Source organism: Panthera uncia, chromosome D1 (genome assembly GCF_023721935.1).
Source record: "Panthera uncia isolate 11264 chromosome D1, Puncia_PCG_1.0, whole genome shotgun sequence".
Taxonomy (NCBI): domain Eukaryota; kingdom Metazoa; phylum Chordata; class Mammalia; order Carnivora; family Felidae; genus Panthera; species Panthera uncia.
In genome coordinates this window covers 72,520,493-72,544,327 of record NC_064808.1, presented here as the reverse complement: position 1 = coordinate 72,544,327, position 23,835 = coordinate 72,520,493, and the positions used below count along the sequence as shown (strand labels likewise).

The window sequence follows — 23,835 nt, the reverse complement described above, 5'->3', positions numbered from 1 at the left end:
AGAAGAAATTAGTTCCCTAATGCCACATTTCTTTAAGTCCAAATTTTAAATACTGTTTATGTAAACCCATTTTTTTTCTTTCATGAGTATTCGCAGTCTGTTTCTTCAAAACAAAAATTTAGCATCCTGAAAAAAATGTAGAAAACCGGCAAACTATTAAACAAATCACATTTTATTGGGGCGCCTGGGTGGCTCAGTCGATTAAGCCTTCGGACTCTTGGTTCAGGTCATGATCTCACGGTTCGTGGGTTCGAGCCCTTCATTGGGCTCTCCACTCACAGCACAGGGCCTGCTTCAGATCCTCTGTCTCTCTTTCTCTGCCCCTGCCCCACTAGTGCTAGTTCCCTCTCCCAAAATTAAATAAATGTTAAAAAAATTAAAAACAAAACCCTATTTTATCAAACCGTATGTTTACCTAGTATAGAAGTTCTGCCACTTGCTGGTGATTCTACCTCTTGTATAGCACTAAGTTCGTGTTGGTTCAAATCCAATCCACATTTAACTTTTGCTACAGGCGGCTTGGAGGATCTCCTGCCCAGCTCTTTGTCCAGATGCTTGCCTATCAAGTCAGAGACAAAGTTAGGCCTAGTACAGATCTGTTAACATACGACAAACTTTTCTTCAGCCAGAGGGTTGCGGGAGGTGAAAGCAAAGAGTAGCCAGCAGACAGTTAACAATAAAATGCAATTATCTTACCACTTTGCTGGGCACCACTTTCTGAAAGCAGCTGATTGTCATCGCAGTTGCTCCTAGTAACAGGCCTAATGTTTTCCTGATCATCTCCTGCTAGGTCTTGGGGAAGAGGAAGCCACTCTCTGAGCTTCTGACTTTGCATGTCATTTCCAACTGTGGGCTGACTTATCTGAAAAAGTGGACAATTGAGGGTGGGGATGACACAAGATGAGAGATCATGTGAAGAATTCATCAGATGTGTACTGCCCTTCTTAAATTAGAACCTCAAGCAAATAAATAATTCCATCACTCACACTGTTACAGCTTTGTACATTAAAAAAGATGAGAAATGCTTCTTATACAGAAACCATATTCCATTGAAAAGTACAATGTTGGACTTAAAACTCAGCTTCCACTGTATCTTTCATAAGACATTCTACTTGAGTACTCCCCCCTGCTTTTCTTTCCCCATTACTTTTCCTTAAAAAGACCAGTAAATCCCTAGAACTCAAGTACTCATGAACTCATGAACTCAACTCAAGCTTCTCTTGAACATCAAAGGATTTAAGGAATTCTATTTAGACTAAACCATAGATTTAGGAAGTAACCTTTTAAAATAAAATAGACACCTTCACACTCAGAATATACTCCTGTCTCCCCTACTGAGAACATGGATGTCTACGTGACCGTGGTAGAGTCTGCCCTCTAATTCAGTAACAGGCAGCAGTTCTAACTGTCCATCAGCCCTAAAATCATGCGGTAATATGATCACTTAAGGAAAAAGATGGTACTAATTTTGATTCATATACAATTGTCCACAAAGTGCTATACAGAAAGCACAAGACTTGCTATCTGCATAAAAGAAATTCTGCTATTCTGCAATTTAACCTTTTGGTAAGCTCAAAACCCTTTATGATAAAACTTCAAATGACAATCTACATTTTTAATGGTGTTTGTACTTGGCTATGTCAAACTACTGGCCGAAATCAGTTGGGATTCCAGTAACTATTAACCTCCGAAACACCATGCACGGTGGATCAATTCTTACTTTTTAATTTCCACATTGTTTAAGGTAGAAAAATAAAGCAGTTAAGGTCAAACCACTTATTCTCAATAACTAAGAACTTATTCAGGCCTGAGATTAAAAAACATTTAGCTTGTCTGAGTTGGGTTACGTCCATTATTTAATTTCTAGGCATTCAAGTTTAATTACATACCTGACTGTATTTAAAGAAATCCTTCAAAGTCTCTTGATGTTTCTGTATCTGCTGCTGCAGTGTCGTCTGTCTCTGTACAAGCAACTCTTCTTGGGCTTTTTGGCTGTGATGCAGAATTTGCTTTTGTAGATCCAACTGCTTCTGAAATTCCAGGTTATTTTGCCGAGTTAAGACAGGTGGTGAAAAACTCAAAAGCCTATCTTGAAATCTGGGGATCACAGAATTGCTGGAGGGAGCTGCATGTTCATTCTTAGAGGAATACAATCCACAACTGTTTTTAGATTTAACTTCAGCAAAAGACAGCGGAATAAATGAATGCTCTCTTTTGTGAGCTGAAAACAAAGAGGGAAGAGCATGCTCAGAAGACTCACTTTCAATCCACTGTGTGTGTTTGTTTAATAGAAGTTCTTCCTGGACTTTCTCATTAGAAAGCACCACTTCCCTTTGTAAGTCCAACTGTGCTGTCGAAATGTCTTGCTGAGGCAGAACGGGCTGTGATAAACTCGAAGGTCTGTCCTGTGATGTTGAGATTTCAGGGTGACTTACAGGAACAGTACTGTTACATCTGGGTACAAAAGGCTTTTGGATTCTTTCACAATCAGCAACAGGCGGTGCTACCTGGGATAAGGGTGAAGAGCCAGTCTGCTCAGATGAGACCTTTTTCTCCAGTTTACTTAGTCTTTGCAAAAGTAATTCTTCTTGGACTTCCTGTCTAGATCGAATGGATCTCCTCTGTATATCTAACTGCTGCTGAAGTGCCTTCAAATCACCCTGGTGAGGTTGGATAAAATGCTCAGCAGGTAACTTTTCCTCAAATTTATACTGTCTGGGCAAAACCAATTCTTTCTGGGTTTTCTTGCTGCACGGAAGGGGATTTCCGTGTGCAGACAAGTGTTCTTGTTGAAGTGCAATCAGGTGATCTGGCTGGGTTAAAACAGGTTGTGATAAATCTAAAAGCCTGTCAGGCAATCTTGGTATCTCCAAATTATCACTCTTAGCTGAACAAGGTTCCTGGACTCTTCGAGATTCACTAAGGGGTAATGAAGCAAATGAATGCTGTGCAACTGGGGGGAAGGAAGAGGCGCCAACCTGTTCAGGAGATATTCTTTCCTTCCACTCACTCTGTTTATGCAAAAGTAATTCTTCCTGAGCTTCCTGTCTAGATTGAATGATAGCTTCTCTCTGTATAGCTAACCTTTCTCCAAGAGCCTTCAAATTATCTTGTTGAGGCTGGATAAGTTGTGATATCCTCAAAAGCCTATCCTGCAACTGTGGGATCCGAGAATGGCTTGAAAGAATTTTAGTATCACTCTCTGTTGAAAGGGCTTCCTGGGTTGTACCAGATTCAGCAGAAGGTAATGAGGTAAATGAAGGCTGTCCTAACTGGGGCAGGGATGAGGAGTCGGTCTGTTCAGAAGATAGATTCCCTTGGGTTTTCTGGCTAAAATGAAGGGCCTCCTTCCCTGGGCCTAGCCATTTGTGGTGTTCCTCCAAATCATCCTGTAGAGGTAGTATATGTTGTGGAAACCTCAGAAGTCTTTCCTGAACTCTCGGGATCTTAGAATGGCTTACAGGAACTGTACTATCACTCTGGACTGACATAAACTCCTGGACTCTTTCAGACTCCGCTACCTGGGACAGGGATAAAGAGGTGCCAGTCTGTTCAGAAGAAACTGTTGTTTCTAATTCACTTTGTTTGTGTACAAATTCCTGGCTTTCTTGTTTAGCACCAAGTATCACCCTCTGCACGTGTAACTGTTCTTGACGTGCTGTCAAATTTTCCCACTGTGGCAAACTACGAGGCTGGTCCTGAAATGCTGGGAGTACCACGTCACTTGAAGGAACGGTACTCTCCTTCTCAGATAAAGAAATTCTTCTAGGCTCAGCTTTAGCAGAAGGTTGTGAAGCAACTGAACACTGAGCAACCACTGGTGGGAATAAAGAACTCATCTGCCCAGACGTACTGTCTCCCAAATCCCTTGGTCTCTGCAAAAGCAACTCCGCCTGGGCTTCAGGCATCGCCTGAAGAGCGCCCTTCTGTGCCGTCCGCTGTTCTGGGAGCAGCTTCATACTATCATGCAAAGGTAGGAACTGCTGTAGGAAACTCAAAGACCCATCCCGAGATTGCTGGATTTCAGGCTGGCTTGAGAGAAGTCCCTTCTCGCTCTCAGATGAATACTGCTCCTGTATTTTTCCAGAATGAGTGCCGGCAGAAGGTTGCAAAGCCAATGTATGCTGAGCCACCTGAGATGGGAGAGAGGGGGGTTCAGTCTGTTCAGACCATATTCTTCCATCCACTTCACTCTGTTTATGTACACATAATACTTCCTGGGCTTCTCGCCTAGCCTGTTGGCTGTCCCTCTGAATATTTAACTGTTCTTGGAGAAATTTAAAATTATCTTGCTGTGATAAGACAGGCTGTGAAAAACTCAAAAGCCTATCCTGAAGTCGTGGGACCCCAAGATGGCCTGAGGAAACTGCAGTATCATCTCTGATTGGAAAAGATTCCTGGATTCTCCCTGATTCAGCTCTGGCAGAAGGCAGTGTAGCAAATGAATCCAGAGGTACTAATGGAAGGGATATCGAGAGGCCAGTTTGTCCTTCCAATTCTTTTCGTTTGTGCAAAAGCAATTGTTCTTGAGCTTCCTGTCTTGACCGAAGAATTTCCTTCTGTCGGTCTAACTGTTCTTGGAGAGCCTTCAAATTACCCTGCTGGGCTGTGATATTCTCTGAGGATGGCAAAGACTTATCCTGTATTTGGCTGATTACAGAAGGACTTACAGGAACTGTACTTTTGCTTACGGTTGGAAAGGGTTCCTGGATTTTTCCAGATTCCACTGTAGCAGGCAGAGAACTAAAAGCACGCTCAGCTGCCAGTGGTTGGAATGAAGAATGTTCAGTTAGCTTAGAGGGTATATGTTCATTGTTCTCTGAGAATCTTTGCTGGGAGTCTAAAGTTTGAGAAGTTGTTGCCGTAGACGTTTCAGCTATTTCTCTAGGATCGTGTAATATCAGCGGTCTATCATATGACAAAGGCTTTGGAAGTGTATGAGAATCTTTATGAGGCAATTTATAGTCTCCCTGTTGTACTTCACTCTGTGAGAATTGCTTAGGCTGTTCCTCTGACTCCAGAGACTGCTTGGCTAAAACATCTGAACTCAACTTGGGTCTCTGACCTTGGTCCCAATGCTCTGATATAACAGTGGGTCTTTCAGATTTCTGTGGTGGTACTGTTACAACAGAATCAGATACCAACGAAGTGGCTAACACGGGTGGGTACTTTGCTTTTAACAGAGTCTGATATTCGAGTAATCGTTTCCTGGCTATTTCCACAGACTGTCTGTGAAACCTACCAAAAACAAACACAAAAAACAAACATTGTTCTTTCTTGAGGAAAACATGCCCTATATTCCCAAGTGTTCAATTAACCCAAGTATTAAATTTAACCAACAGCAATTCAGGGTTGGCTATTATGACAAAAAAGGAACAACATTCATATTGACCTCTGAGAAACCTCTACGTTGTAGTTCCAAGAGAATCCCGATTAGATCTTCATATAAACCAAATAATAAATCCTGCAGATGCAGCCACACACTATCACAAGAAACCGTACCCTAGCTAATACCTGTTTTGCTGTAAAAGCTGATGTTGATAGTTACGAATCATCTGCCTGTGATTATTTTCATCAGATTTGACGGCGCGTGATGCTGGAGCAGTGCTGACCTAATGAAAGACAAAGCTACTAGTTGAAAGGGAAATCTAGAAACAAGTACTAAAGTATTTTACATAAACTGAAGTTCGGTGACTGTAAACTTTCACATAGCTTTATTTTTCATACAAAAGACTGGCACTTCCATTATGAAGAATTGAAGTAACCCACCATTCTCCTTTAGTGCCAAGCCCAAGAGCTCAATGTACACGTTACATATAAATCATGGTCATATACGATGGCACCCTCTAGAAACTGAAAGGTGAAAGCCATCAGGTTTGTGTAAGTATACCTATATCTACACACACACACACACATACAGCACTAAAAGAAAAAAAATTACCAAATAAGATTAAAAATGCATTTCACTTTCCCGAATGCTAAGATTGCTCATATTTTCTTATCCCTCAACAATTTATGTAGGGATGAGATTTCCTGCATCTTACCCCAGTCTGTTGAGTTCTTTTTCTTTTTTCTTCTTCCAGCTGAGCCCTGAAGCAATCAGTTTCTAATCGTAACTTCTGTTGTTCAATTTGTTCAAGTAATTCCAACTGCTTTTGCTTTTGCTCTTCGATTTCCATGATCTAAGTAACAAAAATACTACTGATCTATTAACGACAAACTCAACAAAAGTTTACCTGCATTACATTGAAAGGAAACCGATCTCATCACCAAGAGTACCAGCTGTCGAGAAGAAAGTGGTAATGTTTTATCTCTTATTGCCACTGTTTTATCTGTTATGATGCTCGACCAAATTCTGTGCTCGCACCTTTAATTTTCCAGTGTTCTCAGTAAGAAAAATGACTAGAGAAATTAAATACTAAGGCCTCACAAATAATTTGATTTCTTAGGCCCACCCATGAAGGGGTGCAGTTAACTAGAGGCCAAATAAAACATGAGCAACATTCTGTGTCTTTTCTGTCAGGTGTGAAACAGATGAAGACAATGGCAGAGGGGTAACACATAAACTCTAATAATTACACCAACACACCAACACACACACACAGATCCAAGTAATTAGAACATGCCAGAGGAACCTCGAGCTTCTTGAGGACGGGACTAGTGTGACTGGTTGCCTGCTAAAGAGGGCATCTCGTACAGTCCCTAGAACACACATAACAGATAAATACTTACTGAACAAGTAGAGCAAGGAATGAATGTGAAGTTTTATCAAGAGGAACACTTCCACTAGAGATAATGAAGAATGATCTGGTTTTGAAAATAAAAAATGTCTCAATCTGGTATTTTACCTATTCCTGATCAGGCAGTAGTGGCTACGGCCGAGTTCTTGTCTTCACCTTCCTTTCTTTCCCTCACTCATAGGAGCCACTGAATTTGGACCGTTTATATTTCAGTAGTACCTCTAGAAGTACACTGGCTACATGTGACTATTAAAATGTAAATGAATTAAAATTAAATAAAACTTAAAAATCAGTTCCGCAGTGGCGACAGTCACATGCCAAGCACTCAACAGCCCATGTAGCAGGTACCATACTGGACACAGATATGGAACGTTTCCACAGCAGAGAAAGCTCTATTGGACACTATTGCTTTAGAATATTGATTAGAAAACACTTATCTGAGAAGAAATACTGGCTCATAGCATTCTCACTCCCCAACTGTATTTATATAAAAAACTATGAGTATAAACTGGCTTAGTAACAACTAACCACCTTCAAGGTAATTTGTGTTAAAAAAAAAAAAAAATCTTTTATTAAAGCTGATGGGACCAAAATTATAGTTAAGGAGGTTGAATTTACAATTTTTCTTCTGAAAAAGAGTATTTCAGAAAAACTTTTGAGATTTATAAAGCCTAGCTGAGTATCTAATATTATGACAGGGACTCATTTATTCAACGAACACTTATTGAGCACTTACTATTATGTATAAGGCATTGAACCAGAAACGATGTAAAATGAATTGAATTTTTAAAAAAGACAGTCTCTGTCTTTAAAGAAAAATGGTAAGTTTTACAGGGAAAATAAGATACATACAAAAGTATTAAATACAAAACAATGTAGTAAGGGTTAAATGAATAGTTTATAAGCAGAGATGAAGTCCTTTCTAACAAGGTAGAAGAAACAGTATCAAAAGTAGCCAGATAGTAAGACAAATTTCATTGATCAAACAAAATTATGGTACCTAGCCGAAGAAAGAACCTCTACAAATAAAAAGTTCAGATTACCTGTTTCTGCCTTGCTGCCTTTCTAATTCTGGCTGCTTCTTCTTGAGGATGAAGTAGAACCGAACTCTGAGCTACAGTTGTGATGGGCTGAGTCTCATTTATTTCTAGGAGAATCCCCAAAACAAAAATTAGTTTCAATAATTTAGAATTTTGACACCAGTATTATTCTCTTTATTCATTTGTCACATATGTAATTGTATTAGACAAAGAATGTTAAGCAAGCTTAATCTGAGAATGTGATAAAAATACCTTGTTCCTTTTCATAGTCTGTATCCAATGAAAGTGGTTTCTCTTCGCTACTAAGTGGTCCAGAGTCAACTGTTAAAGTATCACTTCCAGCAACTGTAAGGATACATTATTATGAATGTATTATCACTGTCAAGCTTAAATCTGAACAAAGTAAAACAAAAAAACAAAACAAAACAAAAACAAAAAAAACCCAACTTGCATTCAGATTAACAATTCAATTTTGGTTCATCTATATGTCTTATTTAGTTAAGATCCAGTCATGTTCCAGATGACCACATATTTTATCCATTAAACTTGAGCCTAATAAAAGAAGACTGATGGGAGATGAAAATTGTGAACCAAAAGGAAAAAATGAAGAATTGGTTAAAAAGGTGTACTGATAGTCCAAACACAAGAGAAAAGCATAAAAGAGTAGAATAAGCAAGGTACCAAAGTTTAAAAAAGAGAAGCTTAAGGAAAGTCCATTTTTATTTTTATTTAAAGTTTATTTTGAGAGAGAGTGCAAATGGGGAAGAGGCAAAGAGAGGAGGAGAAAAGGAATCTCCAGCAGGCTCTATGCCACCAGCACAGAGCCCAAAGAGGGGTTCGATCCCACAAACTGTGAGATCAGGACCTGAGCTGAAACCCAGAGTCAGACGCCTAACTGACTGAGCCACCCAAGTACCCTCCTTGACATTCTTAGATATCAGGATTTTGGTTATTTATGAAATCAGAGCAGAGAAGGAAGTTAAATCAGTTTTTCTGATCATATCAGGGGAGCCAGGAACGCCGCATCAAGCACTCATTCATTCACTCACTCGCTCATTTATTCAGTGCCTACTTATGTGCTGCAAGCTGGGGACACAGTGGCACATTTTAAAAAGGTGGACAGGAGGCTTTACAGGCAAGTGGGCAGACAGAAACATTACATATTCACCTTTCATCTTCAGAAAAAATTATAAAACTAGAAACTGGTAGGTGCTATGTAAGAGAAATAAAGGATTATATAATAGAGTACTATAAGCGAATCTGAATTGGGCTAGGGGCTCAGATGAGATTTGTCTTAGGAAATGACACTTAGGCAGACATCTGAGAGGTAAGGAGGAATCAGCTGGGTAGAGAATGTGGGGATGTCTAAGAATGAATATAAGGTGTAGTCGGACAAGGGGGAGAAAGAAGCAAGATGAAGCTGGAGAAAGCCCACTCATACAGGGCCTTTCAAGAAATTAACTTGGTTCTGACTGAAGATGAATCCCCCTTTTACTGAATTCCGAAATCACATTCTCTCCTACTTGGTTGGCCAGTCCTTTTTACTGCTTTGCTGTCTGCCCTTCTTTAGTTATCTGCTAAATGCTGGAGTCCCTCAAATGGTCTCCTAGGTCCTCTTCTCACCAAATTCTTTCCCCTGAAAGAGTTCCCATGGCTTTAAATATCATATATACATCTGACTTTCCAAACTTACCTCTCTTGCTTTAAGCTACTCTATTATTTCAACAAATACTAACAGCATTTTTTTATGTACAAGGCACTTGTCTAAGCCTTGGGGATACAGCAATGAACAAAACCAAGTTCCTACCCTCAATGGAGGTTATACCAGGATTGGAGGACGTGCAGGGTGGACAGAGTGTCAAGGCAAGAAGCAAATAAGCCAAGAAAGTAAATTTATGGTCTAGGAGATGCTGGTAACAGCTATGGAGAGAAAGCAGGGTAGAGGGGATAGGGAGTGAAGGGTAAGGGGAATGCGGGAGAGGAGTAACTTGCCATTTTGTATAGAGTGAACAGAGAAGGCCTTTCTGAGAAAGCCAGGTCTCAGCAAGTATCTGAAGGAAGAGTAAGGCACAGAAATATCCAAGAGCATCCCAGCCAAGAAGACCAGCAATCTGCAAAGACCACGTGAGTCATGTCTGCTGTGTGCACGGAACAGCCAGGAAGACAGTGCGTATGGTGAGTGGTTCAGGAGGGAGGTGCGGCTGGAAAGGAAGTCAAGAGGAAGTAGGGCGAGAGAGGTGGTGGGAGAGAGGTGCATGCGCGAGCAGATTATGCAAGGCTTTGATGCCACTACAAACACGTTGGTTTTAACTGCACGAATTGGGTAGTTGTTGGAGGGCCTCCCCGAGAGTAATGACACGAGGTGATTTGTGTTTTAACAGGATGACTCTGGGATTACACCGTAACAGGAAGGTACAAAATCTGAAGACAGAAGACGGTTAGCAGGCTAGTGCAAGAATCCGCACTGGACAAGAAATTTAGCTTAAACTAGGGCAGTAGGTGGTGAGAAGTGGTGGCACTGTGGACAGGTTTTGAGAGTGAGACTAAAAGGATCTGTGACGATTTGGTTGTACGATATAAAAAAGGGAACCAGAAGGACAGGCTTTTTGGCTTCGGCAAGAAAACTTTATTGCCACTTACTGAAATGTGGACGAGTGTAGGAAAAGCAGGTGGTTATTAGAGGGGATATTAAGAGTTCAGTTTTGGAAAAGTTTATGGCGATTACCCAGTAAGATGTCAAATAAGATATTTAAGTAAATGAGTGGGGTTCCAAGGAGAGGTCAAGGCTAGAAACACACACTTCGACGATGGTAACATAAAGTCATGACACTGGCGTTTAGGGAGTGTGAAAAGATTTGAGAAACAAGCTCGGGGCAAGGACTCGTGGTTGTAGAGATGAGAAGAGCAGCAAAGGAAATTATGAAGGAGGAGCCAGTAAGGTAAGAAGACCAAGAGAAGGTGGTGTCAAGAGGTCAAGTGAAGAAACTATTTCCAGAAGGTTTCCTGTTGTACTTAGGATAAAATCCAAAATCTAGACATGAGCTATATAAGTCACTTGGCTCAGAAGCTTGGTAGCAAAATATTTCCATACAAATCCAATCACATTAAAAAAAAATACATAGAAGATAAAGCTCTAAGGAAAAAAACAAATCAAAGAGGAGTTATGTCATCACGATTCATTTGTTAGTCTGTAACTTCAGACGCTGTTGTGCTTGACTTTTGTAACTTCTGGAAATGTATTTAAAATAACCTTTTTGTCTACCAAAAAACCCCCTAAATTCTTGAAGAGTAACAAAGAAGCCAAATCTCTGGTGGGAATGTGAAATAAACACGCGACGCAATATAGTCAAAAGCTGTTAACATGTTCATATTCTTTGATTCAGGAATTCAAGAGTTGTCCCTAAGGAAATAAAGATGTGGGCAAAGACTGCTAAAAGGATGCTCTCTACAGCACAAAAAATAACAAGAAAAATTAGAAATACGCTAAATATTTTAACCATAGCAAGCCGGTTAATTTTGGTTCATCAATTTCTGGACCTAAAATAAACAGCTGACCCTTGAACACCACCACAGTTAGAAGCCAAACCCCCACTTATAACTTCTGACTCCCCCAAAACTTTTAAAAAAATTTTATATTTATTTTCGAAAGAGAGAGACACACACACACACACACACACACACACACACAGTATAAGCAGGGGAGTGGCAGAGAGAAGGACACGCAAAATCCAAAACAGGCTCTAGGCTCTGAGCTGTCAGCACAGAGCCTGATGTGGGGCTCAAACCCACAAACCGTGAGATCATGACCTGAGCCTAAATCAGATGCTGAACTGACAGAGCCACCCAGGTGCCCCTGACTCCCCCAAAACTTAACTACTAATAGCCTACTGATGGCCGGGTGTTTTACCAATAATACCGTCAGCTAACACATATTTTGTATATTATAGATATTACATACTGTATTCTTTTTTTTTTTTTTTTTTTTTAAGTTTATTCATTTTGAGAAAGTGAGAGACCATGAGCTGGGGAGGGGCAGAGAGAAAGAATCCCAAACAGGCTTTGTGTTGTCAGCACAGAGCCCAACACGGGGCTTGATCCCACAAACCGTGAGATCATGACTTGAACAGAAATCAATAGTTAGACGCTTAACTGACTGAGCCACCCAGGTGCCCCTATATACTATATTCTTAAATACCTAACTTTTTAATTTTTTCTGTACTTTTAGGCTACGCAGTTCGTATGTGAGTTTTTTCAAATCATCGTCATCACCAAAAAAATCTTCTAATATGTTTATGGAAAAATCCACACATAATTGGGCCCACGTAGTTCAAACGTGTTTTGTGCCAGGATCAACCATATATAAACAATACTACCATGTTAGTGTGTGTGGAAGGAGATTCACTAAGGTTTTTAACATTTACTGCCTTGAAGTAGCAGCATCATGGGCTTTAAAGCATTTTCTTCCTTTGACCAATTATTCTTTGATTTTTCAGGTATCATATTTTTGAACAACTTAAAAAGGGTCTGTGTGCTACAAAATCAGACTCTTGGAGAGAATCACCTTGTTCCTGCCCAGAGGATAATATTCTATCTTCGTCAGCAATTGCTCCTGATTCGACTGTTGGGGCTTTACTCTCAGTCTCACTAGCAGTGGTAATCACTTCGTTTTCGTCTTCAGACGTGGACTGAATCGTCCAGAGAGATTTTTGGCTTCGGATCTTATTTAATAGTTTTTTAAAAAGAATTTTTGAAGGAACCTGGTGGGTCTTCATTGATAAGGAAGCTAAAAGAAAAGAAAAACACTTATTCAGCATCTGTTATATACCAAGCAAATTATTCTACCATTATACTTAGTACCTGCCACACTCACTAGTTATAATAAAAGCACTTTATTATTCTCTACATTTATAAATTAGCAGCATATACAATGCTATTTGGCCCCCATCACAATTTTATAACCAGGAAGAATTTTCAATTTAAATTCAAACAAAGACACCAAAATTCGACTATTTTCCAACAATATGCATGCAACACAAATTTCAAACTTAAAAATGTTTTCAGGAAGATGTTTTTCTGTTTGCTAAACGATGACAGAATGCATACCGTTTAATTAACGTGTGGACAATTAGCATTCAAAATATGTTCTATAAGGTTTTATACTCTATTCTAGAGACGAGACCCAAATATGGGACGCTCGGCGCAGAGCTGACGACATAAGGCTCGATCCCATGACCCTGTGATTATGACCTAAACCAAAATCAAGAGCTGGACATTCAACCACCTGAGCCAAAAAGCTGCCCAGGCCCTGTACTTCCTAGTAGGCTACAGAGGAAAAGAGAACTAGCTAGAACCTTAAAAGACAATCAGGTGCTCCCAAATTATCCCCGGTACGATCGGGAAAATTTCGCTCAACTACCTTCATAAAGAGATCCCTTCAGTCAAAAACAAGATTCTTATTTCCCCAAACATCCTTCCATATGGGTTAACAGGACGACACCAAAACTCAGTATAGTAAAAACAACTCTCTAAGGGGACAGAACTGTGTTGCAAATACATAGTTCTCTGGCTTAATCAAGGAATAAAATTAAAGCAATCTACTGAAGTCAAAAACTGGCAAACTATGGTTTTGTCTGACATAGTTTTAAAAAAATGTTATAATATGGGACGCCTGGGTGGCTCAGTCGGTTGAGCATCTGACTTCGGCTCAGGTCATGATCTCATGGTCTGTGAGTTCGAGCCCCGCATTGGGCTCCGTGCTGACAGCTCGGAGCCTGGAGCCTGCTGTGGATTCTGTGTCTCCCTCTCTTTCTCTGCCTCTCCCCCGCTCGCTCTGTCTCTCTCTCTCTCTCTCTCTCTCTCCCTCAAAAATAAATAAAAACATTAAAAAAAATGTTCTAATTTTAACTTACAAACAATAAAGTACACAAAACCCAAGTATACAGCTGAAAACATTTTATATATATCTACGTAATACAATCCAGATCATGATGTAGAACATTACCAACACCTATAAGGCTCCTTCATACTCCTTCCCAGTCAAGACACCCCTAAAGATAACCACTGTTCTAACCTTGAAACCAGATTAGTTCTGTTTACTTTAACTTCGTATAAATATAGAATTATACTTAGGTATTCTTTTCTGTCTGGCTGCTTTTACTCACCATTAGTTTGTGATTCACTCATATTTAAGAAATTAAATCTGTGGCCAATATTTAAAAATAAGGATTTTTAAACCAATGAGATTCCTAGATGCTTTCGAAAAATCAAGAGAGTTGGCAACATCAAGCGAGCAATTCCAAATGGGAACTGCAGGAGCTGAAAAGTAAGTGTTCCTTTGGATACGGCAAGAATTACAATTCTGACAAACTAGAGATCTGAATAGTACTCCCAATAAAAAACTGAAAGAGCTGGATGAAACAGTAAAAATATCTTCCTCAAGGCACGGCTGATCTGGTAAGAAAATCAAAGATTCTGCAGTGGCCAGAAATGAAGTGTAAGCAGGAATTCTGGAAGGCAAGTGAGCCCTGAACCCATCTTCTCATGTTTATGAGACACCACAGTCACCGTACTGTTCAGAGGGCAGTGTGGGCACAGGGGACAGGGATAGAGCCTACAACTTAGTAAGAGTCTCACCCAGCAATCTAACAGGGGACCCACATAAAGTTGGAACGCCGAAGGGCTACCTAACCAGTGTGGGATAAAGATGATAAGAAAGCTTGAGTGGTTTTGAACAAAGGTATGGAGGGAAAAAAGAGATCAAAATAAAGAAAACTTGGTCTCTAAAGAGATGTGAAGTAAGGGGGGCAGTGTTACACGTAAGTCGCACCGGGCTGGCTTAGATAACCACAGACTGTGGGACCATTCACTAACGTTGAGGAAGACAACATTTCAGTAGACAAGGGAGGATAGATTTATCATCAGACAGGGAGTTTTAAGTAACTGTGAGACAGCCAAGTGACAAAGTTAAGAATGGTGGAGACAGAGGGGAAGTTTAGAAGAGAGGCTGAAATTTGTGCTGCTCATCATGATACATGAACTATTTACTAGTTTTTTCCTATTAACAGAGTAGAAACTCTGTGGTGACTTGATGAAAGTCTAAAAATAATGCTGAGTTTTCAAATGAACTTAGAGTTGGGTATCTAACTTAAATAATCTAATAACCTATGTACATGTGAACAAAATGACTTTCCTCCCACATACATGAAAAGGATCGTTAATGATGGAAATCTAAAAACATGGTTTCCTTCTTCCGTCACTCCCATCAGTATTAGTTATTTGTTTGCACTAAAACTAGACCAGACTTTCCTACTGGCAAATTACTAGCATTTTTTCCTATGAAATATTGTAATATTCAGCCCAGGAGTGTTTACCGTCTGCTTCACTAGAACATATTATTTCGGCTTCTGTCACTGGAATGTTTTCAGTTTCTGCTAAATTTTCTTGTTCCATTGAGAGGTCCAGTTCTTCATCTTGGATCGGATCAGTCACAGTAGGCAAAGGTTCTGGTTCAAGGCGCAAAATCAGGTTTCCTTTTACCTCTCAATAAAGAAATAGAGAGATAATGTTTCCATTCTGAAATGACCAAGAAAAACTTGAGCATATAATTTAAAGGCCATCATGGTTTCCAAGTCTAACCCCTGAGAGCTTCTTTCAACCTGAGAAGTCATTTCAAAATAACGACTGCTTCAACAATACAAATGTATTTTCCCACCCAAACACTTCTAAAAGCATTGTTGAAAGCATACTGAAAGGGTCTTACTCCTGTCTGCGTCATACAGGTCTTCAAAGGCGAATTCCAGCTCCCTCTGCCGGTCTTCTTTCATCTCACTGCGCTTGTACGCAAGTTCAACTAGCTGCGGGGGCATCTGTGCCACAGTCTGTCTCCTGCGTGCCAGGTCGTCTTGCTGCAGCTGTTTGAGTTCTTTCATTACTTTCTCCTGAGTCTTCGAGAACGGAGAGACTTAATCAACAACAGTGGAGGCACAGACCTTAGACAGGACCGTTCACAGGAAGGGCCAAGTGGAGAAGTCACAAGGAACAGGGACTGGGGTTCCCTCCCCACCCCCCTCCTGTGTTCTACCACAAAAAGTCATTAGTTCTTCACTCCAAAAAAGTTTACTGGAAGCCAGATACCATGCTCGATGCTAGAACACAACCTCACTCCTAGGCTAGAGGAGTCTCATAGAACAGTCTCAGAGAAGCACCAAGACCCAGAGTGACTGGCTTAACAGATATTTCGTGTTACTTCACACTCCTGTGAATCCCCATGATGAAACAGGATCTATCTATAGGTCTTTGAGCCTAAGAAGGTAGGCTAATATGAAAGTTTAAGCAGGATGTTTCAGTGAGGTTATCTAACTGAATTTTAGTGGTGTAAGATAGTAAGGGAGGATAAGGGAAGACCTCTCATCCCTTGAGTTGAGGATTAAGGCAGATAAAAGTGAGTGGAGGAGTACACATAAGAAATAATTACTGCAGCACGGAGGTATAGAGAGGAAGGCATGGGGCATTTGGAGAAAATACACTGCTATAGGTAATGGACAGACAGGGTACCGAGGGCAAGGATGGTTAAGGGAAAAAGATAATATTGGAGAGGTATGCAGGGGCCAAATACTATTTACAACAGACACTAGCAGGAAATGAGATCCCAGGACACAATGGGGTCTGCAGCAAAAAGGTTCACACAGGGAAAAGGAAATCCTCTACCAGTGGTTTTGATGATTGCAGGTTTTGATGACCATTCTCATGTAAGAGACACTGAGCCTACAAAAAGGCAGAGAGAGAGCCGTGTAACAGTGTTCGCCAAGTGGTGATAGACACAACGCTACTTATTCTTTCTTTTAATTTTTTTTAATGTTGATTTATTTTTGAGACAGAGAGACAGAAAGCAAGCAAAGGAAGGGCAGAGAGAGAGGGAGACACAGAATCCGAAGCATGATTCAGGCTCTGAGCTCTCAGCACAGAGCCCGATGTGGGGCTCGAATTCACAAATCGTGAGATCATGACCTGAGCTCAAGTCGGACACCTAACCAACTGAGCCACCCAGGGGCCCCACAACACTACTCGTTCTTATTCTTATGTCAAGTTTTATGACTCATTTTTTTTATATTAAGATTCAAACAATCCCATTAAATTTAACTTCAAAGTTCTTTGAATATACTATTTCTAGCTCAGCGTGAGTCCGGCATATTATTCTACTCGAATCATTTATATTAACATCTTCCATCACCACTGACATTTGCTGTGAGCTTATGAAATTCCAGGCACAATTCTAAGGGCTTATTAAACTCATGTAATCTTCAAAACAGACAATGAAACAATTCAGAGATGTTAGGTAATTTTCCTGAGGTCAACCAGCCAAGCAGTGAAGAGAAGAAATTCCAGGCAGACTGTGGAGTCTACCTTCTTAACCACTAAACATTACTGATTTGTGGAACAATGTGTTCAGTTTGATTGTCTTTCACATTTTTTTCTATCAGTTTAAGTCTTAGGATGAGAACTATTGGTAATAATTCAGGTAATCAGTTATTTTAGTCATAATTTACTCTCAGCTTATAAAAACCTAGAAATTTAACTGAGAAGGTTGTGTATGAATCAGTTAAAATTATACCAATGAATTTTAAGGCTTTTATTTCTTTTTAATGTTTATTTACTTATTTTGAGAGGGAGAGAGAGTGTGCACAAGCAAGTTGGGGAGGGGCAGAGGGGGAGAGAGAGAATCCCTAGCAGGTTCTGCGCTGTCAGCGCAGGGCTGAACACGGGACTCAATCTCACAAACTGTGAGATCATGATCTGAACCAACATCAAGAGTCCAACGCTTAACTGAGCCACCCAGTGGTCCCACTTTAAGGCTTTTAATTCCCACAGAAGCACTTAAAAACTCATTCTTCACATGAGTGTTTAAAACATCCAAATGCATTAGTCAAATACATAAAATAAAATCATTTGACTTCTAAAATGAATTGTTTTCTGCTATGTTCCAAGGATAAGGATAAGGATAAACACTGAACGATAATAAGCATGACAGAAGTAAAGCTAAACTCATAAAGCCAGGCTTCATTATACATATTTTAGAGCTCTGTGACACTTTTTCAAAGCTCCCTGACAGGAAGAACCATGACTCTACTTCTGAATCAATACTCTGCAAAGTCAGCAAGTGCTTTGCTCAGTAAATATTTAGTAAACAGAATCCCAAAATTCGCAGAGCACAAATGCAATTCATTAAATGAGAAAAGTGATTAATTTCTCTTCAGGCCATTTTTGGCTGATTAAAATATTAAACTTCTAATAAATTCATCATTGCAAAAAATGTTAGAACAGCAATATACTACTGTCAGTGAGAAATGCTTCATCCAACCTGAATGTGAAATGGGAAATTTGCAAAGACAGGAGTCAAAGAGTGTACTTTCACATCCTTCACACCTCTGACCTCTGAGCCCGTCCACTAATCAGTTCTACAGCCTATTGGTATGTCTACAGCCAGGATTCTTACCTGAGCCAAGTGGATCTTTTTCATTGCTTGGAAACCCCGCACATGCGCCTTTTCACACTGTTCCATTCTCTCTTGTGCCGCTTGTTTTTGTCGTTCTTCCAGTCTTTTCACTTCTTCTTCAGCAGCCACATGAGGATCTGGCTAGCAGTCAATCGGTACATTTCAGAAAATTTAAAAATTGTGAAACAAAGTGATAACTAAATAATAACTTTAAAATCATGCTTCCCTACTTATATAAAATAGAGTTGTATTTTTAAATGCCCACAATTATCAACTGTATGTATAAATGAAAAATATCAAATTGTTAGTGAAAGTTGAACAAATTCATTCACTTTAAGCCAGATTACACTATACTCCTCCAAACACATTCCTCTATTGTTGTTCTGTTCTGAAACTCCATTAAAATAACAGCGTTGTCAGCACTCACAAAGCTAGTAGTGAAGAACCCACATGCATCAAAGGTCATTTAGGGAAGCACTGAGATCTGTCTTTGGTTTTCAGTCAACAGCTGCGGCTTCACTTCAACCTCAGGGAGGCCAAGTCACCCAAACGGCTACTTTAAGATAATTTCTGACTTCCTAAAACTTGTGCATAATCAGAGATTATGTGATTGTACAGTCAGCTATTATCTCACCAAGCTAACAGTGGTAGCAAACAGGAGGGGAAAGGGTATATAACCTGGATTTACTGTTGAACCTGAATGTTCACTTTCAAGTACAGGTTTAAGCATTACAAATGTGTCTTTAAGTAAACATCTTAAAAAGCATAGTAAATGCATCCTTTATATGCTGAAATTCTAAGGTGAACTAAGAACGATGACTATGAAAGCTGTTTTAGTTGACTCAACACAGGTATAAAACTGTGCAGGTCCACTTATTCATGGGTTTTTTTCCAATAATTATATTCGAAAAATTTTTGGAGATTTGCAACAATCTGAAAAAACTCACAGATGAACCAGGTAGCCTTGAAATATCAAAAATATTAAGAAAAGTTAGGTATGTCATGAATGTGTAAAATATATGTAAGGTACTAGTCTATTTTATCATTTACTACCATAACTGATATAAAAAGTTAAAATTTATCAAAACTCACACACACAAGCACTTATACACCAGATGTGGAGGCACTCACAGTCGAGAAATGTAAACAGACATAAAGATTTAATGTTTAAGTCATAACTGCATAAAATTAACTGTAGCACGTACTGAACTATCATCATTTATTTTTTATCTGTATTTTTTAGAGGCAGGGGAGAGGGGCAGAGAAAGAGAGAGAGAGAATCTTAAGAGAGAGAGAGAATCTTAAGCCCCAATGCGAGGCTCAATCTCATGACCGCGGGATCATGACCTGAGCAGAAACCAAGAGCAAGACGTGCAACAGACTGAGCTACCCAGGCACCCTGTATTAATTTTTTAGCCACTTCTGGTTGCTATTGCAGTGAGCACAAATGTTGTGTCTGCTTAAAACACTGTGACACGAATCATTTCTACATGAGCAATTTACCTCTCCAGTTAACTGCATATGGTAAAAAGTGGTAAAAAGTGATGTCTTGTGGTTCTTGTGTATTTTTCATCATGTTTATTAGGGCAGTGTCATAAACCTTGCATAACATCATGGGACCCATACAAAGTACCACTAGTGATGCTGGAAGTACTCCCAAGAAGCAAGGAAAAGTCATGATATTACAAGAAAAAGTTGCACTGCTTCGTATGTCCTGCGGATTGCGGGCTGCAGCTGTGCTCGCCTGCCATTTCAGGATAAATGAATCCAGAGTAAGAACCGTGGTTAAAGAAGAAAAGGAAATTTATATAGCTATAGTTGCAGCTACAACAGCAAGCATGAAAACCTTGCACTATTTGCAAAATAACTTTTTATCTCATACTGAAAATGAAGCTTTTATGTGGGTGCATAATGGCTAGAAGAAAGGCAAACATATAAACTCTAATACAATTCAAGAAAAATTATATCCCTTTTGAGCCAATCAATATTTGTGCAAATCTACACAGAACACCAGGCAGAACAAAGGTTAGATTAAATCAATACTATGATTTCCAAAACATTTATTTAGGGAATTAAAATGCATAAAATTAAATAAAGTAATCTTTAAGAACACCATTTCATTCCATTTAGGCCATGACTTAAAAAAAATTTTTTTTTATGTTTTATTTTATATTTGGGAGAGAGAGAGAGAGAGCACGTACACAACAGTGGAGGGGCAAAGACACGGAGACAGAATCTGAAGCAGGCTCCAGGCTCTGAGCTGTCAGCACAGAGCCCAATGCTGAGCTCGAACTCAAAAGCAATGAGATCATGACCTGAGCCAAAGTCAGACTCTCAACCGACTGAGCCATCCAAGCACACCAGGCCATGACATTTTTAAGAAGTGTTGTTTGGGAATTCACCACACCATTTGAAGGTGAATTAATAGCAGAATGTCAATTTTGCTAAACCAAAACTTTAAGGGAAGGAACAATTTCAAAAATACACAACATTCACGATATTCAGTACAAACACAATGAGGTACATAAAAGATATGAAGAAAATAAAGGGTTAGAGTGCCCAAACTTCAAAACAAGATTTTACAAGCATGCTTTAGGAAGACAATCCCTTATAGACTTGTGTTACTGACACAAAATTTAGACAAAAACCTTGTTGAAATAATTGTTAGATTAAATTTTTAGCAGCTGAACTCAAAAGGTACATGAAATTTGCAAAAACTGTGAATCCCACACAAATTTTCTTTTTAGAAAACATGTTTCTAAAAAACTCTTCCATCAATTAAAATCTGCAGTGCACACAACGTGATATTATTAAATATACTACTTCTGCATCTTGTACGTCAGACATTTGGACAGAAATCTTTTTAAGTAGGACAGCAGGCTAACTGATGAATTCAGCTGTTTCTGCTTTTCTTGTCTACAGACATTTCTGGGTCTCACAGCAAACAATACAGTGTATTTGATTGGAAAAATACTTCTAGGGACAAAAAATCCATTTTTAACAAGTTGCTACGCAACTGTCATGGACAAAGGAACAAACACAAGGAAGGCCATGAGTAATTTAGAAAACGCAAACATGTTTTTCTTTATTGTGTGCATAGAAAGTAAATGTAGCTAAACATAATTCAGAGAATAACTGGCTCTAAGTGGGGATACAGGAGACTACCTCATCATTCTTAAGCCAAAGACAAATGTTATGACATAAAAGATTTTAGAACAACTTTATCAGGCTATTCAAATGAAACATCTTATACTTGTACATGCTAAAAATGCTGACTGAACATATGAAAGCTGTTTATTTACAGAAAGCTGCTGAAGAAACAAGATGCAGGGGCGCCTGGGTGGCTCAGTCAGTTAAGCGTCCAACTTTAGCTCAGGGCATGATCTCACAGTTTGTGAGTTTGAGCCTCATGTAGGGCTCTGTGCTAACAGCTCAGAGCCTAGAACCTGTTTCTGATTCTGTGTCTCTGTGTCTCCCCCTCTCTCTGCCCCTCTCCAGCTCATGCTCTGTTTCTCTCAAAACTAAAAAACATTAAAAAAAAAAAAAAAAAAAAAGGAACAAGGGGCGCCTGGGTGGCTCAGTTGGTTAAGCATCCAACTTCGGCTCAGGTCATGATCTCACAGTCTGTGAGTTTGAGCCCCACATTGGGCTCTGTGCTGACAGCTCAGAGCCTGGAGCCTGCTTCAGATTCTGTCTCCTCTCTCTGCCCCTCCACTGCTCACGCTCCATCTCTCTCAAAAATAAACAAACATTAAAAAAAAAAAATTAAAAAAAAAAAAAGGAACAAGATGCAGATGAAAATTCAGAGGTAATTTTTTTATCCTGAAAACCAAATATGCTGCTCCACTGTCACATTTTAAACCCAAGGTTTATTTTATTTTATTTTTTTTCAACGTTTTTTATTTATTTTTGGGACAGAGAGAGACAGAGCATGAACGGGGGAGGGGCAGAGAGAGAGGGAGACACAGAATCGGAAACAGGCTCCAGGCTCCGAGCCATCAGCCCAGAGCCTGACGCGGGGCTCAAACTCACGGACCGCAAGATCGTGACCTGGCTGAAGTCGGACGCTTAACCGACTGCGCCACCCAGGCGCCCCTAAACCCAAGGTTTAAAGGAAGATTTTTTTTTCCTAAGTAATGGTATAAAGTAGCAAATAAAACAAATATCAGAATGCTTTAGTTTATGGGACTGTTTTTATAAAACTACAAGTACTGATCCAATCTTCAACCCAGAAATTAAAGAGGAGAGAGGTCTTTTATTTACTATCAAAGAGGAAAGTTTAATAACTTACTGTAACTCCATCAGCGGTACCCTATACTACAGCTAGGTAAAAAAAATGTTTTTCTTCATCAACATCTACTTAATACTGCAAAATGTGGTATAGTAACCACAAAAGCAAGTTAGCCACAGACTGAAGTTACTGTCCCTATGTTATAATACTATTAAAGCCGTAATAACAATATTATTTTAAACAAATCAAGATTTATTCTTTTTCTTAGAAGTTAATTCTATGATGAGAATATTCATCTATCTCAGGTTTGAACTGAATATTGATTTTAACATCTGCCAATAAGTAGTTAACCAAAATGTGTATTTGCTGCACTCTAAACTTCAAAAGAAAGCTATACTGGGAAAGTTTGTTTTCTTAGTAGCCAAATATATCCAACATGAAAAGAAATTAAAATCCAATTATAAAGAAATAGCAATTATAATAACAAGGATTACCATTTATCACTCTTGAGACTGGCAATAATTTCTAAACAATAATAATCCATACAAGGGAATAGATAAGGGTATGATAAAATGCCCATTTTCATATGTTGCTGATACTTTTTAAAAGGCAATTTAATGATCCATATCAAGTATCTGTATCAAATGTTATAATTTGGATCCAATAATTTCTCTTCCATGAGTCTATTCTAAATATACCTCAGAATTATACACAAAAATTTACAAGATTATTATGTTTGCATTATTTACAGAAGCAAAAAGAAATGAACAAAAGAACAATGGTTAAATAAACTCTATGATGCCTATAAAAATTATGTTTTGAAAAGTATGTGTATATGGGAATGCAAACTGGTGCAGCTGCTCTGGAAAACAGTGGGGGTCCCGTTCCTCAAAAAATTAAAAATAGATTTACCCTATGACCCAGCAATAGCACTGCTAGGAATTTACCCAAGGGATACAGGAGTGCTGATGCAGAGGGGCACTTGTACCCCAATGTTTATAGCAGCACTTTCAACAATAGCCAAATTATGGAAAGAGCCTAAATGTTCATCAACTGATGAATGGATAAAGAAGTTGTGGTTTATATATACAATGGAATACTACTTGGCAATGAGAAAGAACGAAATATGGCCTTTTGTAGCAAAGTGGGTGGAACTGGAGAGTGTTATGCTAAGTGAAATAAGTCATACAGAGAGTAGCAGATACCATATGTTTTCACTCTTATGTGGATCCTGAGAAACTTAACAGAAGATGAGGGGAGAGGGGAAGGGGGAGGAAAAAAGTTACAGAGAGGGAAGAAGGCAAACCATAAGAGACTCTTAAATACTGAGAA

At 39.2% G+C, this 23,835-nt stretch overlaps 1 protein-coding gene across 10 annotated transcripts in view; it reads right to left on the bottom strand.

Moving 5' to 3' along the window:
• The window catches only part of CEP295 (centrosomal protein 295), a 55,616-nt gene that overhangs the window by 15,702 nt on the left and 16,079 nt on the right, over positions 1–23,835 (bottom strand). For 6 of the 10 annotated variants that reach the window (XM_049653492.1, XM_049653508.1, XM_049653501.1 and 3 more), the window contains 11 exons: positions 18,273–18,413; positions 15,540–15,723; positions 15,151–15,318; positions 12,342–12,563; positions 8,033–8,125; positions 7,784–7,887; positions 6,045–6,182; positions 5,515–5,612; positions 1,890–5,238; positions 697–862; positions 416–559 (listed from right to left, as the gene is read on the bottom strand). In XM_049653492.1, the coding sequence (XP_049509449.1) occupies positions 416–559; positions 697–862; positions 1,890–5,238; positions 5,515–5,612; positions 6,045–6,182; positions 7,784–7,887; positions 8,033–8,125; positions 12,342–12,563; positions 15,151–15,318; positions 15,540–15,723; positions 18,273–18,413 (4,807 nt within the window). Of the gene's footprint in view, positions 1–415; positions 560–696; positions 863–1,889; positions 5,239–5,514; positions 5,613–6,044; positions 6,199–7,783; positions 7,888–8,032; positions 8,126–12,341; positions 12,564–15,150; positions 15,319–15,539; positions 15,741–18,272; positions 18,414–23,835 lie in introns of those variants that run through there. The other 4 variants (XM_049653550.1, XM_049653541.1, XM_049653560.1 and 1 more) reach the window with 4 other exon arrangements.